The sequence below is a fragment of the Copidosoma floridanum genome, unplaced genomic scaffold, assembly GCF_036245765.1.
Source record: "Copidosoma floridanum isolate Cflo_tuat_1 unplaced genomic scaffold, Cflo_Japanese_pri ptg000021l, whole genome shotgun sequence".
Taxonomy (NCBI): Eukaryota; Metazoa; Arthropoda; class Insecta; order Hymenoptera; family Encyrtidae; genus Copidosoma; species Copidosoma floridanum.
The window spans coordinates 5,911,251-5,938,426 of NW_028321898.1; the positions used below are offsets into that span (position 1 = coordinate 5,911,251).

Sequence of the window (27,176 nt, forward strand, 5' to 3'; positions counted from 1 at the left end):
TACTCTAGATTTTTTGTGTTTTTTTAAAAGCCAAGCGTTATCTTCTTAAAAATTTTGATGACATTTTTTCATTTCTAGTTATTTTATTCTTAAAATCTTTATATTAAATAAAGTTCTGACCACAAAAAATTTCTGCACTGGTTTTGGCATCTAATAGTTTTGAAAAATTCGAAAAATGTATACTTAGCTTCACTATCTCAATTTCTTATTATTTTTACGAACAGTTGAAAAAAATGCTTAGTGTTTTTAGATAACATAAAAACTATGATAAAACAGAGAAAATTTGAAAAGTTTTTAATTAGCACACCAAAATTCTAATAAGACTATTTTATAGACAACTTTAGTTTACAAATTCTAAATTTTCACTTGTATTTTTCCACTTTAAGATAAATTTTAGTGATTTTGGTGTTATGAGTGTTTAGAAAAGATGAAGCTCTCAATGAATAAAAATAATATACTGTTATTAATACAAGCATTCTTAAATAATATTTAATTTTAATTCTGCGATGACTAGCACATGGTAACAATTTTAAGTCTACACCGACTTTTGGTGGTTTGAAGCTCCTTTTTGATCTTTTTGAAGTAACTTTAACATTACATCACAGTTTACCAATTTTATCTGTAGATTGAAATGAAGCACTAAACGATGTATGAGGAAAAGGATCATCTAATATACATCATAGTTTTGTAAGAAAAAATTGTTTGTGTACATATAATTTTAGGTGTTATGCAACCTGCTGAAGTTTTTACACAATAGAAAACAATTTTCAGACAGTGAGAGCCTACAAAACATTGTTAAAAAATACTGTCACCTTTGAAAATATAATTCTTTTTCCATAAGTATTGTTATAACTTACTTCATACTCAATATTTGTGTTAAGCCGTTTTTACGTTTATTTCCAGCGTGTTTGAGGTGAGGTTGAAATTATGACGTGACGAATTATTTTGGACACTAGACTCAGATTTAGCACATCAAAAAATATGAGAAATTTACTTTAGTTTATTCGTACTCTGATTTTTTGTGTGGTGTTGTATCATCAGCTTCGTCTTTTTATACACTTCATTATTGCAGTTTCTGACTGTATCTGCTGATGTAAAAGCAAGAGATTAACAAGAGTTAGATATATTGTAGTCAAGATCTATTGATATAACGTTTACTTATACGATTGTACTATCATAGACGATTAAATACAGTATTTAAACAGTTAATTACAAATACATTAAACTTTTATAGAGTACTCATCTATCTGTTTTTTCTTATGGTCACTTAGTGTTTTCAAGAAATGAGGCTTTAATGTTTGTACAATGCTCTGAATGACTCATCCAATAGTTTTACCACCTCACTTTTTTACTTGACTACTCGTCCTTGTTATCTACGACTTGTCATTAAGTCTGCTATAAACTACGTGCCCACTGTTTTATTTGAACTTTCCTAGTTGGCACACCTTACTTTACAGAGTCTCTTAGGAATCCTCTGTACCCAGACATCGTCTGTTTCACCTTCTACCCTATTAGATTCTTTCTTTTTGTTGAATAATATATTTTAACTAATGTTAGAATATGATGAACTCACAGGCCGTTTTAAACAATAATTTTTTTTTTTTAATCGACGTTGTGGTTCAGCGAAGTAACGGTCACCAAGATAAAAACTAGGCATGTTAATTCGTACTATAAGCTTACAATTTTCTTATGAATTGTACAAATTTTGATCTCAATTTAGCCCAGGATGATTTCTATCGCTTAGATATAGTTTTTTAATTAGATGTTTCAGGGCTAGCGATCAATATGTGTTGTAATTGTAACTTGACGCAAATTCAACATGTAATCTTAAAGATTATGAAGAAGACTAAAAAAATCATTAACAATTCATTATTTCTACAAATAGTACTACAGAAAATTAAATGGAACGAAGGGGAAAATAAGGAGGCTATTGAAAAATGAATTATAAAATTACAGAAGCATTGAATGTAAAAATGAAGTATAATTTAATGTGACTAAATACCTTTCAAGTTTGTCAACGCATGCGTCTTGATAATCATGGATCCATCGAACTCCATTAAAATGACAAACAGCTCTCATATCTTCAGGAAGCTCTTCAGGTTCTGGCCATTGAAAATTATCAATAATTGGAATAATATTGCATTGCGACTGTAGTGCTGCAACGATTTCCTTAAATAAAATGTCAGTTTAGAGAAATTATTTTTTTAAACTTTGTTTATTATCTTACATTATCATATTACCCTGTGTACCCAATCTTTACATTCTGTATCTTCTATACATCTCTCTAGGGCTTTAGGTGTAAGAACCAGTAAAAAGTGCTTTGCTTGTCTGATACTTTGCAAAAGGTTATTATCAAATTTTCCAGCTTCTAATCTTTCAACGTCAATAAATACTGAAAATCCTCGAAGTTGTAAATGAACTTTAAGTAAACTGGCTAGTTGTGATCCGTTCGATCGTCTGTAACTAACGAAAACATCCAATGATTTATCTGGGGACTCGTTTTCATTTGGATTAAATTGGTTATGTTGAATGTTTTTAATTGCATCCAATATCCTTAGCCTGTGTATACTGTTTGTTATTCCGCACTCCGTCAAAAGTTGATCTTCAGTAATATTTTTAAGGTAATCTCTGTAAATTCCAGCATTAAGCATACTGTATGTGTAAATCGAAAATTCCTGGCCTATCATTAGAAGAATATTGTTAAGATTCCCTGTATCCTTACTGCTGTAATCTGCCATTTTTTTTAAATTCTGTAACTCTCGGGTAAATCTTCGTCTTCTTATACCATTAGTTATTCCAATATCCTCTCGAAGATTATCTTCTGCTAATTGTAATAGAAGATCTCCATCAACTTTACTATCAACAAAATTTTTTGCATATTCTTCAAAACCTATTTGTTTTACCCACTCTCTTACATCTTCAGTTGACCAAAGAGGTACTTGTTGACTTAGTTTGTGAGGAATTTTTTCTCCTATGAGTCCTAAAGCTTGGGCAGCGAATTTCGATGCAATGGCATTGGGACAGCTCGCTACTTTTTTGAGAGGTTCAATTGCACCAATCATACGAAATATTTCTGTATTACCTTGTTGTTTTTTTATGCCAGCTTCCATACAAAAATGAAAAGAAGCTAAATTTCTCGCTTCTTCTCTCTTTGAACTCAGCACTGGAACTAGTCTTTCTAGCCAGTTCTTACTTTGCCCATGCGCATGTGCTAGATTAGATTTTGCAAATTCAAACGGATTGTGTGACGTAACAAAGGGTTCAACAAGGTTTAATGTTCCAGACTTAAGAACGGCTGCTTCAATTTCTTTGTTTGCAACAAGAACAGCTATTGCTAAGCAAGCATAATATTTAATGTTATCATCATTATGGAAGGCTAAAGGAAAAAGCCACATAGGTACTTTTCTTTTTATCATTGCTTCTTGATTTTCAGCACCACCATACAAAGATAGATTTGCTAAGGCACCAGCGCAATGTCTTAGAGTTTCAACATCATTTTTTCTACATTCAAATAGAACAGCATCAAGACCTCCAAGGCGTATGACATCACTACACGTTCCTTCACTGTGCATAAAAAGATGTTCTAGAATACCTGTACCAATACGAGCGTGTTCTACAGAATTAGCATTCTTAGTGCATGCACAAGCAACGTTCACTACCTTTTCTAGGCCATTTTCAACTACATGCGCACGATTTTCTGTGATTAAACATTGTTCTAAAAGACGCGCGGTTGAAAACTGTAACTCGTTATCGTTAGCTACACAGTTTGTTATGAGAAGATCCAGCCCATGTTTAATACGAAGTGTATTACACAGAGTGTACCCTAATTCATGACCATATGTTGGTACTGCCCATGCCTTGCTTATGATTTGACTAACTTTGTCGAGTAAGAGGAGCGCTTCATTTTTTACAACATTGATCTTTTCCTTATTCGTCGTGAAAAATTCGATAAATTTACTCAGAAACTCAGAATATTTAGAAATTGCTATTTCAACATCTTTAGGATTTGAGTTAGAAGTAAGAATATCTAAATCATCAAGAGATACTGAAAGTAATTCATCAACTATTGCATTTGAAAACGACATATTTTCAGAACTTATTAGAGAATTGTGTAAATTTGAAGTACTCAGACGAGCTGTTGACTTGCTACAAGAAACTCCTAATGAATTTGAAGCCATAGAAAAAGTGGCTTGTGAGCTAGTAGCAACATGTTTTTCTTGATTATATATCCCACGAGATGTAATAGTATGTCTTTGCTGTTGAGCTTTAACTTCTTGCTAGAACAAAAATTTTTACAATCAACTTACAACTCTTACATGATAAATTATTTTGTAAATTTTAGGTGATTTGAGCTGATGTAATGCTTTTTCTCAAATGAATTTAATCGTCGAATAAAAATCAAATATGACATGTAACAAAAATCCACGAGGGTAGATTTTGCGGTCGAAAGAAAGTTTTATAAATATTGAATCTAGTACTCAAAAAGTGTAAAAGTTTTTCCATCATTTTATCAAATAATTTTTATTGAGATACAATCTTCTCCTAATAGGTATCAAGATGATTTTGACAAAGTTTTGACTAGTTATAACAAAAGTTTTTTCAAATTGAAAAAAAAATTCTATTAAGACATCAATAAATTACATATTAGGCCTTTCCATTTAAGACTTCACACTGACTTAAATAGAAAAAAATACTTATAAAAAAATGTTGAAGCAGAAAGTATATATTGTGTTCTTACAAAGTAATAAATAAGTATTTAAATAATGAATCCAAAATAAACATTTAAAAAGTGTTCACGGAGAACAAAAATAAACAATTATTATAGACAAATGATTATAGACACCATTACCTCCAATTTAAAAAAAATTACTCCCTTTGACAGATTGTTGAAAAATTTAAATATTATCGTCAGTGAAAATAAATAGTACATGCTTAATTTGAAAAAAAACAGATTTAAAGATCTACACTAACAAGAGAAGGATCAAAAATTTAGCCACTAAAATAATTAGACAGGTACTTTAAAGTGACTGGAAACAAAACAAAAATTAGAATTAGGCAGACAACAAGTAAAATTGTAAGAAAAGTAGGCTAAGCTCATATGTAGGAATGTAGAACGGCTAGAAACAACGCACTTAAAAATAAAAGATGCAAAGTATACAGATAAATATCAAAAAAATTAATCTTATAGGTATATAAAAGGTAAAGAAAAAGGTGCATTGAAAAAATAATAAATGTGGCTTCTATAAACTTTTAAAAGTATGTAAACAGGATTACAAAATGTAAAAATAAAGCGAAATATAAGAAAACTAATGCAATAAGGTAAAGTTAAGTAAGGAGCCAGGTAGAATAGCATGTATACGGTGATATAACCGTACAGTAAAACAAAGTAAGCTAAGATAATAAAGACATTAATTAAAATTCAAATCTAAGAAAGTAAGCCAATGTAAGTGAGTGCATATAAGTATAATGCCAAAGAAAAAACTAAATTTGACCTGCAGCCCAACCAACCTCTGAGCTCTATAATGAAATACGTTGATGGGTTGTCTTAAAGGGCATCATCTTTTGAAAAGTTTTCTAACTCTTAAGGCTAAAGACAGCGATAGCAAGAATTTATGATATTCATCAGACTTTGGTCTGACAAAAAGCTACAATGTTCAGAACCTTTGGATCCATTTAGAAAAAAATATTAACACCTTTTCTAAAGCATCTAAACCAAACATATAAGTATATATCAACGTAGACAAAAAAAAGAGGTGAAGAAGAAGTAATTAAGAGGATATACTAACAAGTGATTAAAACAAACAAAAAGTTAAAGAGATAATGAAACAGGTTTAAAATGAATGACATCCTTTCTAATAATAATGAAAATAAAAATAAAAATGAAAATTAAAAAATAAATATTAGTAATCACAATCATAATAATAATAACAATAGTAACAATAACATTAATAATATGAATAATAATAATGGTAATAATGATAATAATGATGATGATGATGATGATGATAATAATAATAATAATAATAATAATAATAATAATAATGATGATCTAGGTTAAATAGAGCAGAGGATTCTCTTCTATTTCTCTGATTTGTATGTCTTTTTATTAGACCTAAATTCATTAAGAGTATGCTGGCAAGTGAGCGGAATAGAAGCTCAGAAGCTCCGAAAGAGACCCCTACTCTCCCTTTTGAAAAAAAAGATGAGGTGGAACCAGGAGCTTATCCCGAAAAACGGGAAAATGCCAGAAAAAAGGAGAAGAAAATTCTCATTAAGGTCGTAGAAAGGCAGAGCTTTGCCAAGATCCTAAAGAAAACGAGGGCTAATTTTAAGCCAGAACAGGCTGAACTCACAATCAAAGGAGTCACTACAATCAAAAAGGCAGATTTTCTCCACAAAGTATGGGAAATAAATGACAGAGGTACCTTTGTTGGCAATAAAGCTAAAACCTTGGAAGAGTTTAGATCTGTTAAAAAAAATGAGGAAAGCGTAACGCTTGAAATCCAAAATCTGCATCTGATTACCGAGAAAGCCGACGTCAATCTTGCATTGAGTAGTGTAACATATGAGAAACATAAGCGCACTGGCATTAACGTGACAGCATGAATCAATAGTTCTAAGCTTTAAACAGAGTAGGAAGATTGTGAACAATGTAAAAGGCGTCAGACTTAATTTAACATTCTCTGACAGAAGATGAGATTTATAATACACAAGAAAATATGTATATCTAAGCTTGTGTTATTCTTACTTTAATTAACTTATATTTTACAACCAAGGACTGCTGTTCAAGAACTAAGCTGACAAACCAAGCTGAAGTTTTATTTAAAATCTGATGACTACACTGAAAGAATTTTGGGTGTAGGATATCTCTAACCTTGGATCTGCCTGAGCTTGATAAATTTCTTACTTCTAAAATTTTAAAATACGACGGACATTAATCCAAACTTGGTAATGTAACAAGTAAGAAATTTTTGAAGTATCTTGTTACCAAATTGGAAGACTCGCCGTACGTGTTCGGTAGCGTCCGATGTTGACGATACGTTGGACGCAGAAAACACGACGCTGGAAGCGTCACACTTCGGAGTTGGTAAGCTGAGCTTCCCAACTTAGGAGAGAAGAACTCGATATTAGTTTAGATCGCTCAATCCCATTATCGAGCCATAATAATTCGGCATTGAGTAAAAAAAGCATGTATAGAGACTAGAATATCAATGAAAGAGAGGAAACTTATTTACATGTATGTATAAACTTATATATACATACATAAAAATTTTTAAGTTCATTTTCTATACACTATACAAAAAAACTCTCAGAAATACGAAAAAAAGACATAATAATAAAATGTATAAAAAATGGGTTGTACTCTCAGAAAAATAAAATTACTCAATAAACAAAACTAAATCATATCTTTAATAAAAAATTTGGTTTTTTCTTCTCCACAAATATTTTTTATCATAACAAACACAAAATGTCGTACTTAGTTAATGTATAAAATTCTTCGCCTTTTTTATTCACAAACATGGTCCTATTTTGAGTATAGCTTCAGCGAAAACTTCACGAGTCCTATTTATATCTACCCTAAGTTTATAAGCGTGATATTTGAAATTAAAGTAGATATTTTTAACTTCACAAACTAAAAAGCATGTCATACGCAAATAACTGTAAATACTTACAATTTGATTAAAAACAGGACCATCATCTTCCACGTTTGTAACAATAATATCACCGAGAGTATATAATTCTTTCCAAAAATTTAAATAGATTAATACATCTGACCATTTGATACGGTTGTAAAACTATATTGCGCACCTAATAATAAATTACTATCCGGAAAAATATTTCTATATAGAGTATGCTATGGGTGTACGTAATAATATAACATCGAAAAATCTGGATGTTTAAGCATGCATATATGTTTATTTATATATACATCTAAATATTATTCTATACATACCATATACGCACGCAGTTCTTAAAAGCGTTTACCAAAAATACATTGTACTAGATTTAAATAACAACTTACAATAATTTCCCTTCAGAAATGCGATAAAATGAACCTTGTTATAACGTGTATCCAAATAAAGAATCTAGTTTTATAAATTTCATTTCATAACATTGCTTTTAAAAAATAACAATTTATTTGTAAAATATTAGGATTAAAGAATTACTCTTATGAAGACTATATTATTTATTAAATTTTCATTCAATGTGCTCATACAAAATTATCATGATAATTGTTGAATTATTTTTTGCATTAAATATTTGCCTAGCATACGTACATTACTCCTCTCTCTTATCAATGTATTTAAATCGGTTTACCTACATACTTTTTATATTCAATGCCGAAGTATAATGGCTCGATAATGGGGCCAAGTGACCAATGTTGAGCTCTTCTCTCCCGAGTTGGGAAGCTCAGCTTACTAACTCCGAGGTGTAACGCTTCCAGCATCGTGTTTTCTGCGTCTAACGTATCGTCAACATCGGACGATATCAAACACGTACGGCGAATTTTTCAATTTGGTAACAAAACACTTCGAAATTCTCCGACCTAGTATATTCCGGATTTCGTAGTGTTAGCATTCAATGTTATCGATGGAGAAAAAGTTAGTAAAATCCTACACCCAAATTTGTTTGAGTGTGGGAGATTTTTACGAAGAGGCTAGAGGTTTATTTTACAGCAAAAGATGTTAAGGCAGAGAAAAAAAGCCTTAAAACTTCTATTTGTTTAGTAGAAACAATGAAACAACATCCCCGCCTATTTTCCATTTTTCGTTAGAAATTTTTGTTTTCTTCACTCGTATCTATAAAATTATTGCCTCAAAACTTCAATGTTTTAAAAAAACATTTTTTTTTGTAGTTATGTACAGCTTTCTAAATTTTTTAAAACACCAATAATATACTTGTGTTATTCTGTACGATAATAGTATTAAATTTTTTATTCTCCGTTTTAAAACACTTCTGTAACCAACTAATCTCAATTATCTACCATGTTTACAGTTATATGTGTAATGATAAAATTTTTTTTGTAGTCCTCCCCTCTAATTAGTAGTTCTTATTGCTTAACACAGTTCTGCATTTCTTATTTTTTAAATCATTTTTTCTTTATTATCTTTGTAGTAACGTGTTTTTATATACAATTTATTTTGATATGTGTCCCTTTTTTAATTTTTTTTTTTTTTTTAATTTGCTGTATGCCGTAAAATAGTTTTGATTTAAGCTTCTTCTTTATAACGACTTTTTCTAAATGTGAAAATTGTTTACATTTATTTTTAAAGGAAATTCTCCTATGGATTGATAAAAAAAAAAGCAATTGATCTTGCATCATTTATTGGTATGGAAATTTACAAGTTGTGTGAGATAAGAGATTAAATTTTAGTCATAGGCTCCATCGTATACTCGATAAGTTATGCATAAATTACAATGTGAAATTTTCACAATAACTTTTTTAACATCAAGTTAAAGATTGTGGTTATGAATGAATACTGTTGAAGTTTGATATTTGCATGTCTAACGAAAAAATTTAACAAAGTACTCTTTTAACAAAATTAAGTACTTTAATGGTTAACGGGTACCGTCTTAAGAAGCCTTCTTTTGTTGTTTTAAGGCTCTTTTTTCTTCTATCCTCTTGGCTCAGTTTGCAAACTCGTCAGTTCCATTGGATTAGACTATTCAATTCTTACTCCTAAAGTACTTTATTATTTAATGTTGTGCTACCGTCAAGCTTTTTTTAGTCAAAGTATGTAAGCATGTTTCTTTCCGTCTAAATTGATGAGCTGTGTTTATTTTCTTTCAAACGTATAATTTTTTTTGTCCAAATACACTAGCTGTACTTATTTTTGACTGAAAATAAGAATATTGCTTTTTTATCTGAACGCGTGAGCAGTACTCTTTTTCCCCTGAATCTGAGTTATGCTTTTTATCAGCCGAACCTTTAAGGTATGCTATAGTTTTCGTATTATTTTCATTAGAACTTCTAGGCTACGTTTTTTTTCGCTGGGGCCATTGAAATTGTCTTTATTAGGCATTTTGAAAGAAATTGTTTTCATCCAACACAAGGTTTCAAGAAATTCACGGTGCTTCTGCTAAAAGCTACAAACTGAGGCAACGTTGTTTTTATTGTAGTGATCAGGAAATTCTAAGGCAGTAATCCAAAGGCAGTAATAAAAATTAATATTTAACTTAATAAAATGCAATTTGGAATATAACGTATGTAATAGAAATAAAAAAAAATAAAAAATAACGAGGTAGATCAAGAGAAAAGAGCAGGAATAACAAAAAAAAAATAAAAACGTGACAGAAACAAGTTAATTTAAATTTCAAATTGATTGCAAGTAATGTGCATAGGTTATATAGCAGAACACTTTTATGTAGCCAAAAATAAGTTTAATAATGAAATATTATGAGAAAAAGTCGTTATAACGAAGAAGCTTAAATCAAAACTATTTTACGGCATACAGCAAATTAAAAAAAAAAAAATTAAAAAAGGGACACATTATCAAAATAAAATGTATATAAAAACACGTTACTACAAGAACATGAGTGAAATAATGAAGAAAAAATTAATTAAAAAATAAGAAATGCAGAACTGTGTTAAGCAATAAGAACTACCAATTAGAGGGGAGGACTACAAAAAAAATTTTATCATTACACATATAACTGTAAACATGTTAGATAATTGAGATTAGTTGGTTACAGAAGTGTTTTAAATAGAGAATAAGAAATTTAATACTATTATCGTAAAGAATAACACAAGTATATAATTGGTGTTTTAAAAAATTTAGAAAGCTGTACATAACTACAAAAAAAATGTTTTTTTAAAACATTGAAGTTTTGAGGCAATAATTTTATAGATACGAGTGAAGAGAACGAAGATTTCTAACGAAAAATGGAAAATAGGCGGGGATGCTGTTTCATTGTTTCTACTAAACAAACAGAAGTTTTAGAAACAAAGTGACAAGAGAAACCACACCATAATTTATCAATTACGTTTGCAGGTGATTATAGAAATTTTATCTTCGATTTAACAGTTGATATTAAAGTGAGGAGAGGAGTGAGGTTAACGAGTTAACAGTAATTTCAATGTCTTAATTAAGTCATTTTGTAAGACAAAGAAGTACTGCCACAGTTAAAATGGGGGAGAAGAAGTTACACTCGTAAGAGTTTAAAAACATAACAGGTCTTTTTTTTAAATAGATCATAATTTAAACACTGATATCGGGAACCAGAAAAGAAAGGAAATTGATGTAGATTTAGAAAAGATATTGATATAGTATTCACAAAAAAAATATGCTTGTGTTATAGTCGAAAGACTGAACATCATAAAAAAGCGAATTTTGATAAATTCCTACCATTTCGAAAAATAGTGACAAAATTACAATTCTAACAGTTTAGGTACTTTTTTTTTTTTTTATGGAAATCCTTTTATTCACGTATCCACTTCTTACAGAAAATACTCTTCTTGTTTTATAAAAAAAGTTTTTAAACCAGATCAAAAAAGATAAAACAACATGTTATTGCATTGATTCAGAAACTTCTGCAATTAAATGTAAGAATAAGTGATGGATAAAAAGAAGTTTAACGATAGCTGATATTTAATAACAAAGTTTACGCTCAAAGGTCACAAATAAGGAAACAATTTTAAGGTTATAAAAAAGTTGTCATACCCAAAATTCACTGCAATTATATTTTTATTGATTAACTAATACGACTGATTCAGGAAAAAAAGTTTAGTTAGAGTAATTATTACAACGATCAGGAAATCTGTAAGCGATAGTTATCATAATATGGCTTAATATTGAAAAAATCTTTAGTCTTATGGAGGATTTTCCTTATTTATTTATAAATACTAATCTTACAGAGAAACAATAACATCTATCTAAAGCTAAAACTATTCCAAAATTTACAATGATCGTCAGAAAATACATTCCGTTTAGGAAACAACTTATAAATTAATTTGTTAATGTAACTACACTAATGCTATTGCAAACTAACAAATTTAATAGTTCAAATCTAGTTGTTTGTTGTAATATAGCATTATTTAATAATTGTCAAAACGTGGTACATCTCTAATAAAACTGCTGTACTTTCGAATAAATTATGTTTTCAGTTTGGGAACACATATTTCGTCGTATGACGGTTAACCCTTTTTGGCCGAGAGTACTAGAGGAAAAGTTATACATTTTGGTTTTTTTTAAATAGAAAGATGTACAGTAAAACGTATTTATATGTAATGGGTCAGTATCATTAGATTATAACTCTTACTCCATGTGCCAAACATACATTTAAAGGTGATAGAAACAAGAGAAATATTGTATAAGCGTCTAGAATTTCCTGTTTTTTTTTTCAAAGTTATGAATAAAAACATAAATTAATAAGGTTTGTGACAGTAACATCACACATTACAAAAGTTAATATAAGTGGTCAAAGTCAGTGATCAGTGAGTGCTTAGGTACTCAAGTATAAAGTAATACTTCTACGGTAGATGACATGTAAATGAAAATATACCTTTTATGAAACAAATTTCAAATAATCCATTGCAATATGCTAAAGGTGGTAATACTACCGTTTAAAAAATATTTTTCATCGCCTTTTTTTAATTCTATAAGTTATAACAAACTTCATAATAATGGTTGGAGACGTATTTTAAAGAATATACAGCTCCAAATCTTTAAGAGCTACAAAATTTTCACCCATGGCACTTTTGTAGCTAAAGAGTTAAACTTTGAGAAAAAAATTGGAAAAAAAAATTATCAACAAATTAATATTGTTATTAATTGTTAAATCACCATTTCATCATTAATTAAAAGTAATTTTTTACTTGTAAAACGGAGATGAGCAATAATAACTGAAGAAATTATATTTTATTGAATTAATAAAAATGTGTGATAAAAAACCAAGAAGACATTATGAGTCCTTAATATTTATTTATAGATGTAACAAAAAGACTCTAAAGACTTTCTCTGGCAGCTAGTCGTCTTACAGTCCTGCCTATTCCGTCACACGGCCCCTTTCCATGTGAAGTGGGGAAAAAATGCCACTCAGCTGCTATTTTAAAGCCTTCAAAGTGATGAGTGAGATTCATGAAGTTCTTTTTATTTTTATAATGTCTACTCACACCGTCAGACATGTATATTATTTTATTAACACACGGTAAATTTGTTTTAATAAATTCAATTAACTGCTTTTGATATAGATGTATGGCAATAGTGTCGTGATGTAGGCATTCAGAAATGCAAACAAAACTTGAAATTTTTGATTCATCCAGGTCATTCCTATAATAAATTAAAAATGGGTGTACGGTTGCCTAATCGTTGTTCCAATCTATACCCTGAACCGAATTTTGAATTATGAAAGCATAATTTTCTGAGAAGTTGCAAATTACGATACACTCGTTTTCTCACAGTTTATTTTTCATCTCATTTAAAAAATCCATTTGCTTGTTGACCAAAAATGAATGAATCAACAGTTTTAGCGAATCCTCACTTAACTTCTCTAAGAATTCATCAACTGGATATTAGGGTCTGCAATGAGGTTCTTTAAACCGTAACCCATTATTTGTAGGTAACAATTTCAATACATTTTTCTTCAAAATCTTCCTCCATTATCTTAATAACATTCGTCACGCCTGGGCCCTTCTTATAAGAATGTAAATAACAATCAGCCGTTGTGTTTTTGCATACCATACGATCCAAACAATCCTTATAATCGATTGAAGGCAGCTTAGAACCGGAAGTAAGTGATTTAAAATTGGTACCACTCACTAATAAATTAACATTTTTATATATAGGGCATACACAAACAGAGTGAGTATCAGAAGCACCTGCCAAAACACAATATTTCGGCCTTAAGCTAGCAACCTTTGAGAAACTACATTTTATAGTTGGATACGTACTAGTAAAAATTTCATACAATTTTTCTAAATTATTTAATACTAGTCTTTTTTGAATAGGTACCGATTTGCCATCTACTTTTATCGAAACGTAATCTTTTTTCCAGGCATATATTGAGTGTAGTCGTCAGACTGGCACAAGCTAACAATGATATCGATAACGTATAACGGCACCGCCGTTTGGGGTTCGCGGGAGTTTTGGTAGAAAAGAAAGGAGACGCAATGGAGCAGAAGGAGAGCAATGAGTTAGAGAGACCAGCTGAGGATTGCGAGCGAGTGGGACGTGCGAAGAGAGTTGGGAAGCGGTGAAAGACGCGAAAAGGTTAGGGGCCTGGATGAACGTGTCACCAGGAGCCCGAACAGTGAGGATACGCGTTGCCGGTATTGGGGATTGAGTCACTCGGGTCAGCACTACCAACCGAATTCGAAAGGATACTTGGCTGGTGGGGACGCCCACCAGTTCTCACATCTTCAGGATGCGCATTTCGACCCTGAATTCACACTGTGTAGCCGTTGGGAAATAAAGTAAGTCCACTCCTTATTGATTGTGTAAGATTTATGTATTAGCTCGCGAGGTCTGCCCGCTGCGTAGGACGCGGAAGTTGTACGTCGATCACAGTTATAAATATACGGGGGGACAGCGGTCTCCCCACCGAGGTTTATTCTAACGTATTATATAGTTAATCGCAGACACATACACACACACACGACTTCTCATTGTTCACTTATCACTTTAGATTCAATATATTTTTCTTTTATCCAAGATGTTCAGAATCTTTCCTCGAATCTTTCTTTATTAATGCATGTATATATGTGTGTCATCAACTTGAACAGTCCCGCGACCCTGTCCTATACCTGTCATTTAACATGTAGCTACTCCACGTATCAGGGACATACGTGGCCTTGAGTTACAAGCCAGCGGAGCACCCGACGCTCGGGCTTGACTACAGTGGAATTAGGTAAGATCTACAGGTCGTTTGACCTGCAAAAAGTACAAGGAGTGCCGTCGAGGGTCCCAGGCCTGATAAGCCCGGTTGAAATCACATAAGGCAGGACATAAGGCCATGTCCTGTTCACCGCGTCATTTCCCCCGGGCACCCCGTAACAAAAGTTATCATCTAGAGATGGATGTTGTTTTGGGTTTGGATCCCCAATTAATCCCCTATCTTGAGCAACATTTTTTGCTATGCCTATCATGTGACGAGTTGTGGAAGGAAATGTGTCCTCAATTTTTTTATAAGACCACGATCCAAAAATAATCAAAACTTTAATTTTATGAACGCGGTCGGCCGAATTATTGGAACTTTCTTGCAAAGCACTTATTATCGAAGACTCATCGTCATCTGCTTCAAGATTATCTGGATCATCTCGGCTCAAATTAAAATTTTTTTTATCAATTACGGACGATATTTGTTTTGATTTTTCTTCCAAATACATTTTCGACGATAGTTTTTGTTTTTTGATAAGCGAAGATCCTAAAAAGCTAAACCCTGTGTTAAAAAAATTCACTCGTTCACTTTGCAAAGATGGATTATCTCCCTAAAAACCAGATGTACCGTTACTGCTCCTTACTAATACATCAGATTATTCACTTGAAGAATCCTCCTTTTGTAGCGTTTAAAAAAAATTAGACTCAAACATTGACATAAAATTTTACGAGAGATTAGGTATGTCTAAACTGGATGTAATAATCAAAATATTGTACGTACCAATTCAGGTAGATCATTTTCACTATCTTTTGTATGTTCTTTTTTCAACTTTGATAACTTCAAGCGACAAGAAGAACAAATTTTTGGTTGTAATGCATCTGACGAAATTTTCAAGTCCAGTTTTAAAAGTTGGTTTACATCAACTGTCCTCAAATCAGAAGTGTTCGTTGTTAGATGTTTGAGATTAAAAGGATTAAAACATCTGTCTGATCGATAAATAGTATTTTGCATTTTACGTGCCTCTCTCCGTGGCATTGTTACAAAGTAAAAATTATTTAACTTTAAATTACAACGAGTGAGAATATGTCTTGGTAGTGGACCAAAATAAACGCACAGCTGATCCAAAAGCCAACGATTTTGTAGTACGGAGAATGTACGCGCGTACCGTGGGTAGCACTTTGAATCATAGATCGCACTGTAGGCAGGCTTTCTCGCGAAATTTTAAAATTCTAAAAAATCAAAGAGATAAAAAATCTTTTTTTTATATCAAAGCAGACGATTCATAAGACAATAAAAAACAAAGTAGCAATTAAAAAATTTGAAGAACAAAAAATAGTTTACGTGTTGATGTTACGTCGAGCATTGTTGTTATCATTTTTTTGTCTAGTGGTTATTTTTTTTTTTTTCTCTAATGAATAAAATTTTAATGAAAACTCATACTAAATTAATGATAAAATAGTGATTTCTCGCTTTTTTGCATAATAGTACAAAATTTTGAGGTTATACTGACAAATACAAAAGTTGTAAATCTTTCAATTATCTACAACTTTTACTCTTAGGTTTTTTTGATACGAGGTACACATACCATTTCACACTCAAAACACAGTTTTTTTTACAATTATGTGCTACATAAATTAATATTTTAACAATAACAATTGAAAAGTCTCTATATTTTAAAAACATAATTTTTACGTAAAATTCGACGCAGAATACGGTGGTAATAATAAGAACTTAAATTATTTTGGGAGCAATAGTTAAAACTGTATTAAAACAACTAAATTGTTATTAACAATATTAATTTGTTGATAATTTTTTTTTCCAATTTTTTTTCTTAAAGCTTAACTCTTTTGCTACAAAAGTGCCATTGGTGAAAATTTTGTAGCTTCTAAGGATTCGGAGCTATACATTGTTTATAATGAGTCTCCAACCTCTTTTATAGAATATGTTATAACTTATAAAATCGAAAATAGCTGATAAAAAAAAATTTCTCGGACACGTATCCCTTATTTTTTAATATAGAAACTGGAAAAAAATTTTCAGCTAAATCGGAGAGGTGATGATTAATTTTAAGCAAAATCCGTTAAATTTGTAAAAGAATGACCCATGGATAAACAAAAGAGTAACTTATTCATTGGACCTTCCATTAACAAAACAGCAATAAAAATGTGAAAATGTTAAACAAATTCTAAAGCAATTGAATAAGCAACCGTTTATTTACAAAACAAAAACAAAAAAAAATTAATAAAGATTCATTAATACACTGATTAGCTGCTAGAAAAAAATTTACTTGTGAAGTGAAATCAATTAAAAACCGGCAACTAAATATTTAAACTAAAAATAAGTTACGGGCCACACTAAAAGATGTCAGAGAGTTCCTTATAACGGGGTATCTCGTATTAGAGTGGATACGATACATGGCTAGAGTGTAGGATATCGCCCGTTCGATTGTCATAAGAAGTATTTTTTGTTTTTTCTAAAGAGAATTAGTTAAAGATTAAAAGTAAGCGGTTCTAGCCTCGACAGCAATATTTTTTTGCCTCTGACGCCAGTGGTTGCTAGCATCGATAGCATCAAGCGGTCGATGTGACGATGACTCGAATACAATGGTTGGAGAGCACGAGTCTAATGGCCCAAGTGCTAGAACTGTCCTGAGGGCCGAAAGCATGATGCAAGATGTGTCCCATACATCACAGCTCTTGAGTCTCGTACACGGTGTACTATGCATAGTTACATCACATATAGATACAACTTTTAAAGAGCAGTATCAGAATCATCTGGTGACGCAGCGGTACACTGCGTGTAAAATATTCTTTTATTTATAGTAGAGCTCATTATGATTTTTTTTTACATTTTATTTATAAATTTTAAAAGCTATTTATTCATAACTCTTACATTTTAGGTGTTCTATTGATTGAATTAAAATAATTGACCCCTAAGTTGCGTAAAATATTTTAAAGCAAACATTTCCATGTGCAAAATTTGAAAATGATAAGCTTTGCTAAATTTGTTTAAAATGTAAGCAAAATATACTGCAGACAACTTGGTATCACGCAGCTCTATAGAATACGTGTACGTAAGCTCTCCTAATTCAAATATAATTTTATGTTTCAGATACAATAATTAATACTAAGTAATTATGAGTTATGATAGTTAATAAAATAAAACAACTTATTTTTGTATAAATTCTTTTGTTATAACGTGGAATAGTATAATATTCAGTCAGAGATTTCTTCCCGTTTGTACAATAAATCAACATGTGTTGATCAATACTGATGAATTATTTGAATCGTAAGTAACACGATATGCATGACAATGTTCGTGGAAGAATAAGGTACATAGATTTTTTTATTCTAAATGATTTTTTATCGATTAATTACATGTCCTAAACTATTCCAAACTGAGGACTCTCGAGTATTATTTAACGCACAAAGGTACTTCCTTTCAAAAAACGTTTGCCAAAAATTTCATCAAGTTGCAAAGTTTGTACTGGAAATTTCAGCGGAATATTTAATGAAACACATCATATCGTAGATGTTGAATTAGAAATATGTACGTGACCATCCTTTGTGCCACTATATAATCTGTAATTGATTTGTAATTCACTTATCTGTAATTGATGCCTTATCGTTATGCTTATGGGTACCTTAAGATTCGTGCTTGTGCTTACAGCGGTCTGTTTATTGCTGAATAATAAAAAGCTGTACTACATAACAACATTACTATTATATAGTGAACTAAAAAGTGTATTTTGGGTTTAATTGCGCCAAAATATTTGAAATAAACTTTATTGTGTTTCTGCACAAGTTCTAGAGCGCTTTTAATCTGGTCTCTGGTAAACATACGGCTGGTAAGAACTCCGATTATTTTTCTGAGGTATAAGTAGACCTCCCAGTACTTACATTCTGGTGAAATCAAATCACCGAAAATCAATCTCATGTTTCTTGTTACATGTAGCACTTCCGGCGCAGACTGACTAATGCTATAATTTTAGGCACCACCCACCATCGTCAGGTTAAAAAACTTCTGGTCATGACACAGTAGCTGCATATACAGACTTTGTTGCAATAGCTAACCCACATTTTAAATCAATCTTATGTTTCGGTTATTTTTTTATCTCTTTCAACACAGGTGGAATAAAATTACAGTCTGTTACGAACAGTTTTAATTGTCAGTGCTCTGTTAGGTAATCATTAAAAATATATTCGTACTTTTTAAAGTGAATTTGGCATCACTAAAAACATTATTATTTGTTATAGGTCTTTGAGATATTTTTATTTGATTTTCGACTAGATTTTTGTGACACAAAATTATTTAAACAATTAATTATTTTGTTAATGTTTTTGCGCAGTATGTGGAGATCATTATATAATGACAATGTAAATTTGAGTGTTTCTTTGTGCAAACCTATAACGCAGGATCCACTAATATTTTTTACTGGGTATTTTTTCTGAAAAAAAAAAAAAAAAAAAAAAATGTTATTTATAAGTGTAACCATTCATTGATTATTTGGTTCTAATACCAATAAGTTGAGTTGCATAAGAAAGATTAATAATTGAATATGGATGATTCTAGATGAAATAATTTCAAACGCAAATATTATTGCCAAAGTCACTAGTATACAATAAAACTAGTAAAATTTTTCGATTACCACAGTATGCTGGTTTACTTTGGGTATAATTTTTTTATAGATATTAATATAATGAAATATGTAATAAACAGTCCATCCGAAAATATGTCTACAGTTGTTTAATTATTTAACTTCTGAGTTTGAAAATAGGTAAAGCATGTAAATAATTTATTAACAGGGTGAGTCTTGCGTAAGTTTAGAATTTTTAGCTTGAGATTTTCAAACGTCCATGGTCTTAGTTCAGATTGATTCGATTGCACTCTGGAAATTTTGTAAGGTACGTATAATAAGTCAATGAAATTAAAGGTTAAAATAAACAAATACAAAAAAAGTCGGGTGAAATTTTAAATGAATAAAATTTTAATTATCACTGATTGTTTTACACTATTTTTAAATAAATACAAGGTAATATTATTATCATTTTTCTCTTGAAAAAAATAATTCAAAAATAATGAAACAAAACAAAAAAGTACATCACAATACTCTAGACATAATATTTTTAAAATTCGTCTCTGCAGTACCACCCTTTTTTTGTTCAGGGTCATAAATCTCTCTTCCAAAGTACCACAATATATGATTGCAAAGTAAGGGAAAGCGATCTTCTAATACTTTTTTAATTTTATAACAAATATCCATCGCGTCTTGAGAAGAGTCAAATATATACCAATATTTATCTGGTAAAATGTACGTTTGAACCATATTTTCAAATCTTCTGACTAAAATAATGGGTGAGCTTGAAAAACTGATCAGATTTCCCAAATAAACGTTTTTTTAATAATTTCTCAAACTTTCTAACGTCTCGTTAATGTCTGTTGTTTCCTAGAAATTTTTTTACTTTTTCTTCTACAAAATAGGGTTTCTGTACAAAAATCATGCTTCTTCAATATCGAGTGTGCGTTACGATCAGTTTCTATAATGTCTGCAGACTTTACGTATGATTGCAAAATCTTAAGTGTTTTTGACATCTTAAATACTGCTTTTGCCATCACTGGCCAATTTTGTTTACATCAATTATTTTGTGCTCCTATACAATACGAAGCATCCAAATCCGAAATCAACTATAGAAAAGTAAAAGTTGAAAAATGTCAAGTTGTATTAAAAAGAAAGTTATATTTTTCCTATCAATTAATATCATGTACTAAGATTCAAGACTGGAAAAATCTTATATATTTCCTGGATAGTTTTTAAATTGTAAGAAGTAAGTTTTATCGATACATCATTAGAACTCTAAGTCCTATTCTTCGGTCACTTTTGGTACTGTCATTTTTTAATAATTTAATGCATTTGCTGATAAACCTAAAACATGTCATTAATAAGATTTATAACATTGCAAATACTACTTAAAAAATAAATATTGAACCGTTGTCAGTAGATTTTCTTTTTAAGCTGGGATGTTTTGATCATTTTGCCTGGTATGGTCTCTCTATGGCACGCAAAGAGGTCTTTTTACTTATTTTTAATCATGGACTGTTATGTTTTCTTTTTGTAACTTCTTTTTTCTAATGTTACAAGTCTTTCATAATGTATTATTTTTAAGAGCGCTGAACAGTCTAAGGGACTTGTTATCCCAACATCGTCATGATATATAATCCTGAAGCAGCCATTGGAATAATGGCGAAATATTTATTGTTAAATAATAAAAAACATTTATGCTCCGAACTAACCTAGTGTTATATTATCATGTTTATAATTATGGCAAAGGAGCAATTAAAAAGTAGTAAATATTTATTAGAATTATTCTTTAAAGCTTTTTGATACAATAGTTCTTTGGATATAAAAGGAAAGAGCTTGTGACTTTAATTTGCTAAAACCTCCAATCGCTCTGGTGGTACACTATAAAAAAATTAAATGGAAAGCGAATTTTATAGTACAAAGTTGAGAATCAATTTGTTTCGACCCGAGAAAAATTAATTCAAGGTAGTTTAATACCAATGCGCTCAAAGTTACTTACGAGTACGAATTGGTCTTTTGGTGCTCGTGATGTTTAACTAGATGGGCTATTTTTGACGGAGTACAATATTCTATTTACGTTTATCAGCAACCTTTTTTCGATTTTTTAGGTTAGTTTCAATCTTTCTACTCTTCAATAAAAAGGGCCCTCCTACACAATTAACTAGAACTTCATAAATGTAAATATTATACAATGCATCTAAAAAAAAATTTTTTTTCATAAGATACCGACAACCATTAAAAAAAAAAATTTAACGTAATTGTTATTTTATATACCACTGACTGCTATTACTAGTTCATTAGCAGCTTTGTCGAATTGAGCATGGCCTTCGAGCATCTCTATTACTTAATTAACCTGAGCATGGCTTTCAGGCACCTTTAATACTTAAAGCATTTCTGCACTTAAGTTATTTGCTAAAAGTTTACAGGATAATTTGCTTTTCAAGTACTTAAATTATATAAAGTAAAAAAAAAAAAAATTGTACCTGATTCAAGTTGAATTCTTGATAAATTTAGAGGATAACCAGAAATCTACGACTGCGAAAATTTGTCATTCTCTGCAGTGTTTACGACATAATGACCTACTTCAATTATAAATGAGTAAAAGAAGATGATGCAATAAGAATAAACTGTTATTTTAGTTGGATTGCATACTTTTATCACAATAACTATTTTGTTGACTGATGAGGAGAATATTTGTTACTTCTACTTCTATTACTAAATCAACTAAACTAGCCGTTCATAAGACGATCACCATCAAGGAAGTTGACTGAAAATAATTAGAACGATGACAGTGATTACGTATGGTATTATTTTACATCAGGCTCCGTATGTATATGTATCTGATATTCAGTTATACATTCAAAAAAATAGTACAATACATTAATAAGCAAAGTAAAGAACTTTTTTTTTTAACATACCATTTCTTATAAACAAACATTGTTAATAATCATTGAATAGTTATGATAACAACGTTAGGGCCATGACGCAAAATTTTTTAAACTATAAATCATACCCAGAAACTTTTATAGACCTACAAACAAAAATCTAGTCAACCAAAAAAGTGAAAAAAATGCAGCACCTATACTCAACATATTAATTAATGTATAACACATGCAAAAAAGTACGAATTACAGATTCAATATGCATCATTTACCTTGTAGTAAACGAACTTCTGTACAGAACATGTAAAAACTATAGCTCCGTGGTATCACTTTGTATTTTTACCTGATTAATCAAGGTTAAGCTGTAAACTGTTGACAACCAGCAATCTCAGAAGTAATAGAATAACTTGGCAGGAAATTCAAATGGGCTATTTGGGGCATGACGCAGAAACCCAGATAACACTTTTATGCATACAAAATTAATAGAATAAACCCAAGCTATTCAACCCAATGACCAGGGGCGACTACTAGCAAATATCTCAAGTAATGAATTGTAAAATTTAATAACAAAAGCGCCTTTCACCCAATGACCCGGGGCGCTTACTGGCAAACGTATGAAATAATTAATTATTAAATTTATTTACAAAAGCGCCTTTCACCCAATGACCCGGGGCGCTTACTGGCGAACGTATTAAATAATTAATTTATTAAATTTATTAACAAAAGCGCCTACTGGCAAATGTATTGGATAATAAATTAATAAATTCATTAACAAAAGCGCCTTTCACCCAATGACTCGGGGCGCTTACTGGCAAATGTATTAAATAATTAATTGCTAAATTTAATAACATAAGCGCCTTTCACCCAATGACCCGGGGCCCTTACTGACAAATGCATTAAATAATTAATTGCTAAATTTGATAACAAAAGCGCCTTTAACCCAATGACCCAGGGCGCTTACTGGCAAACGTATTCAATAATTAATTATTACATTTATGAACAAAAGCGCCTTTCACCCAATGACTTGGGGTGCTTACTGGCAAATGTATTAAATAATTAATTGTTAAATTTATTAACAAAAGCGCCTTTCACCCAATGCAAACACAAGTGCTTAATTCAATTTAATAATAAAACTACTGTCTTCTTGCTCCTTTGCCATAATTAAGAAAATTTAAATGAAAAAACTTGGAATTTTGGAGCATGGCTATTTATTTCATATATTAGTAAGACGATGTGATCCAAAATTTCGGAGTCATCCTGACTCCCTCTTCAGGGAACTATGCAGATGCGAACATAAAATTCCAAACGCAGCATGACTGATAAAGACTAGTCAGTTATGACCATGACAATGGAGTACTAATAATTAAATAAACTTAATATTATAAACTTTACCAGTCAAAATGTATATACAGTTAAGTTATCTACAATATAAGTCACATCCTGACTCAGCACATGTAACTCAAGCACAAGTGCTTATTACCTGATGACCCCAGGCGCTTACTGACCCTTTTGTTAATTAATGAATTGTAAAATTTATAAAATTGTATTATTGATTATTAATTTATTATTTAATACATTTGCCAGTAACCACCCCAGGTCATTGGGCAAAAGGCGCTCTTGTTATTAAATTTAGCAATTAATTATTTAATACATTTGCTAGTAAGCGCCGTGGGTCATTGGGTAAAGGGCACTTTTGTTAATAAATTTAGCAATTAATTATTCGATACATTTAACAGTAAGCGCCCCCGGTCATTAAGTGAAAGGCGCTTTTGTTATTAAATTGAGCAATTAATTATTTAATACGTTTGCTAGTAAGCACCCCAGGTCATTGGGTAAAAGGCGCTTTTGTTATCAAATTTACCAATTAATTATTTAATTCATTTGCCAGTAAGCGCCCCAGGTCATTGGGCAAAAGGCGCTCTTGTTATTAAATTTAGCAATTAATTATTCAATACATTTACCAGTAAGCGCCCCGGGTCATTGGGTGAAAGGCGCTTTTGTTATTAAATTGAGCAATTAAATATTTAATACATTTGCCAGTAAGCGCCCCGGATCATTGGGTGAAAGGCACTTTTGTTATTAAATTTAGCAATTAATTATTTAATACATTTGCCAGTAAGCGCCCTGGGTCATTGGGTGAAGGGCGCTTTTGTTGATAAATTTAACAATTAATTATTTAATACGTTTGCCAGTAAGCGCCCCGGGTCATTGGGCAAAAGGTGCTTTTGTTATTAAATTTAGCAATTAATTATTTCATACATTTGCCAGTAAGCACCCCAGGTCATTGGGCAAAAGGCGCTCTTGTTATTAAATTTAGCAATTAATTATTTAATACGTTTGCCAGTAAGCACCGTGGGTCATGGGGTGAAGGGCGCTTTTGTTAATAAATTTAACAATTAATTATTTAATACGTTTGCCAGTAAGCACCCCAGGTCATTGGGTGAAAGGCGCTTTTCTTATCAAATTTAGAAATTAATTATTTAATTCATTTGCCAGTAAGCGCCCCGGGTCATTGGGTGAAAGGCGCTTTTCTTGATAAATTTAGCAATTAATTATTTAATACATTTGCCAGTAAGCGCCCCAGGTCATCGGGTGATAGAAGCATGTGTTATTAAATTTAACAAATTATTATTTAATATATTTGACAGTAAGCTTCCGGGTCGTTAGGTGGTAAGCGCTTGTGTTATTGAATTTTTAAATTTATTATTTAATACATTTGCCAGTATCCGCCCCGGGTCATTGGGTGAAAAGCGCTTTTGTTAATAAATTTAACAATTAATTATTTAATACATTCGCCAGTAAGCGCCCTGGGTCATTTGGTAAAAAGCGCTTTTGTTAATAAATTTAACAATTAATTATTTAATTCATTTGCCAGTAAGCGCCCTGGATCATTGGGTGAAAGGCACTTTTGTTATTAAATTTAGCAATTAATTATTTAATACATTTGCCAGTAAGCGCCCTGGGTCATTGGGTAAAGGGTGCTTTTGTTAATAAATATAACAATTAATTATTTAATACGTTTGCCAGTAAGCGCCCCAGGTCATTGGGTGAAAGGTGCTTTTGTGCATTATTTTAGATATTTGCTAGTAGTCACTCCGGGTCATTGGGTTGAATAGCTTGGGTTTATATTATTAATTTGTTATTTATAAAAGTGTTATCTGGGTTTTTGCGTTATGCTCCATATAGCCCATTTGAATTTTCCACCAAGTTATTCTATCACTTCTGAAATTGCTGTTGACAACACTCTTCCAAGTATACTATTGACAATCTCCTAATACATGTAATTGAATAATGTCTCGGTTTTTACTTACAACAGTCTGAATAAGTAGACGACTCGTAAGATTTAGATCCCAAAAAAAACGGAGAGCGAAGCACGCAGTGCTCCTTTGTATTACCAGATGATTTCGACACTACACTTCTAAACGTTGTATTTATATGCAATGTGAGTACATATAGTACACCGTATACGAGACTCAAGAGATGTTATGTACGGGACGCATTTAGGATCTTGCTTTCGGCACTTAGAACCATTACAGCAGTTGGGCCATCCAACTTGGGCTCTCCACCCATTGTATTCGAGTGATCGTTGCAATAACTACTCGATGTTATCGATGCTAGCAACCACTGGCGTCAGAGGCAAGATTTTTCTGTAAAGGTTAGAGTCATTTAATGGGTTCGAAGCACGATACTTCCCTAGTGTTGAAAGCATAATATTTCCCTCCATGTAATATTGTGTAAGCTGGCAGCATCCATTTAAACCTGCAAGAGTGACAAAGAGAAACAAGGAGAACCGACTACTCTCTTGATCTCAGATATTTTTATTGATTTCACTGCGCTAAGGCTTTTCCGTACGATTTAAAAAAAATTACTCTTGAAAATCTTAATTTTATTTTTTAATACTTAACTGAATATTTTATTGATAGTTTCATGCATGATAATTTTACATAAACAAAAATTAAGTCATTTTACTATGACTATGCCATGCAATTATTGCTTTTATTACCTCATTGTAGGAGGATCATGGCGACTGATAATGCTAATGGCGGTATCGCCGCAAGATGTTTATTGATAAGAAGACTAATAAGTCTTGGAAAGATTGATTAATTATTTTTTGCAAACACCTTATACATATTAATCACACGTTTTAGCATAGTATTTCAATTCCACTTAAAATCACTTAAAGTGTCTACACATATCCTACTTTCCTAACCTCTACTATCCTTAAACATTTTTTCTTAGTTAACCTATTTTTTTTTCTTAAACATAAGGGTTTCCACACCAGCATTTTACAAAGTTTCCCTCTGACAACTTAGTCATTCATTTTACTAGGTACTATTTATAGGGTACAGCGATCATCTCAAGCAAATCCCAGACATTATTAAGTTTAATGCAAAAATTTTTTGTTTGAGCGTGCAAGATTTGTTACAAAACATCTTGAAAGATATTCTACATAAAATCTTTTAAAATGTCATGTAAGATGTCTTAATGACGATATCAAGCAAGATTTTAAGCAACTAAAAAATAAATACGTACAACTTTGGACCCTTTCTTATTCATAAAAAGTTTTAGAATAGATAATACAGATATATAAAATATAGTTTTGAGTCCGTTTGTACGTTTGTTAACAATAAATCAAGTATCCAATTTTTCAACTATTTTCTGTTCATGAACTTTACTAAAACTTTTCATTATGAAGAAAAAATAGCTTACTTTTAAAAGTATAACAAATTTATTTTAACTGCTACAACAAAGTTCATGATTACATTTTTCTCTTTAATACTTTAGTGTAGGTATCGAGTACCAGTAGAAAATTAGGAAATAGATTTTTGTACTTATTTACACAGTTTTAAGAAAAAACTAAAGAAATTCTTTATATACATGTACTAAAGCTTAAAAAA

At 31.1% G+C, this 27,176-nt stretch overlaps 1 protein-coding gene across 3 annotated transcripts in view; it reads right to left on the minus strand.

Moving 5' to 3' along the window:
- Sarm (sterile alpha and armadillo motif) overlaps nucleotides 1–27,176 on the minus strand; it is a 390,671-nt gene that overhangs the window by 55,574 nt on the left and 307,921 nt on the right. For all 3 annotated transcript variants that reach the window (XM_089594455.1, XM_089594454.1, XM_089594456.1), the window contains 2 exons: nucleotides 2,241–4,277; nucleotides 2,003–2,169 (listed from right to left, as the gene is read on the minus strand). In XM_089594455.1, coding sequence (XP_089450581.1) covers nucleotides 2,003–2,169; nucleotides 2,241–4,277 — 2,204 coding nt within the window. The remainder of the gene's footprint in view (nucleotides 1–2,002; nucleotides 2,170–2,240; nucleotides 4,278–27,176) is intronic.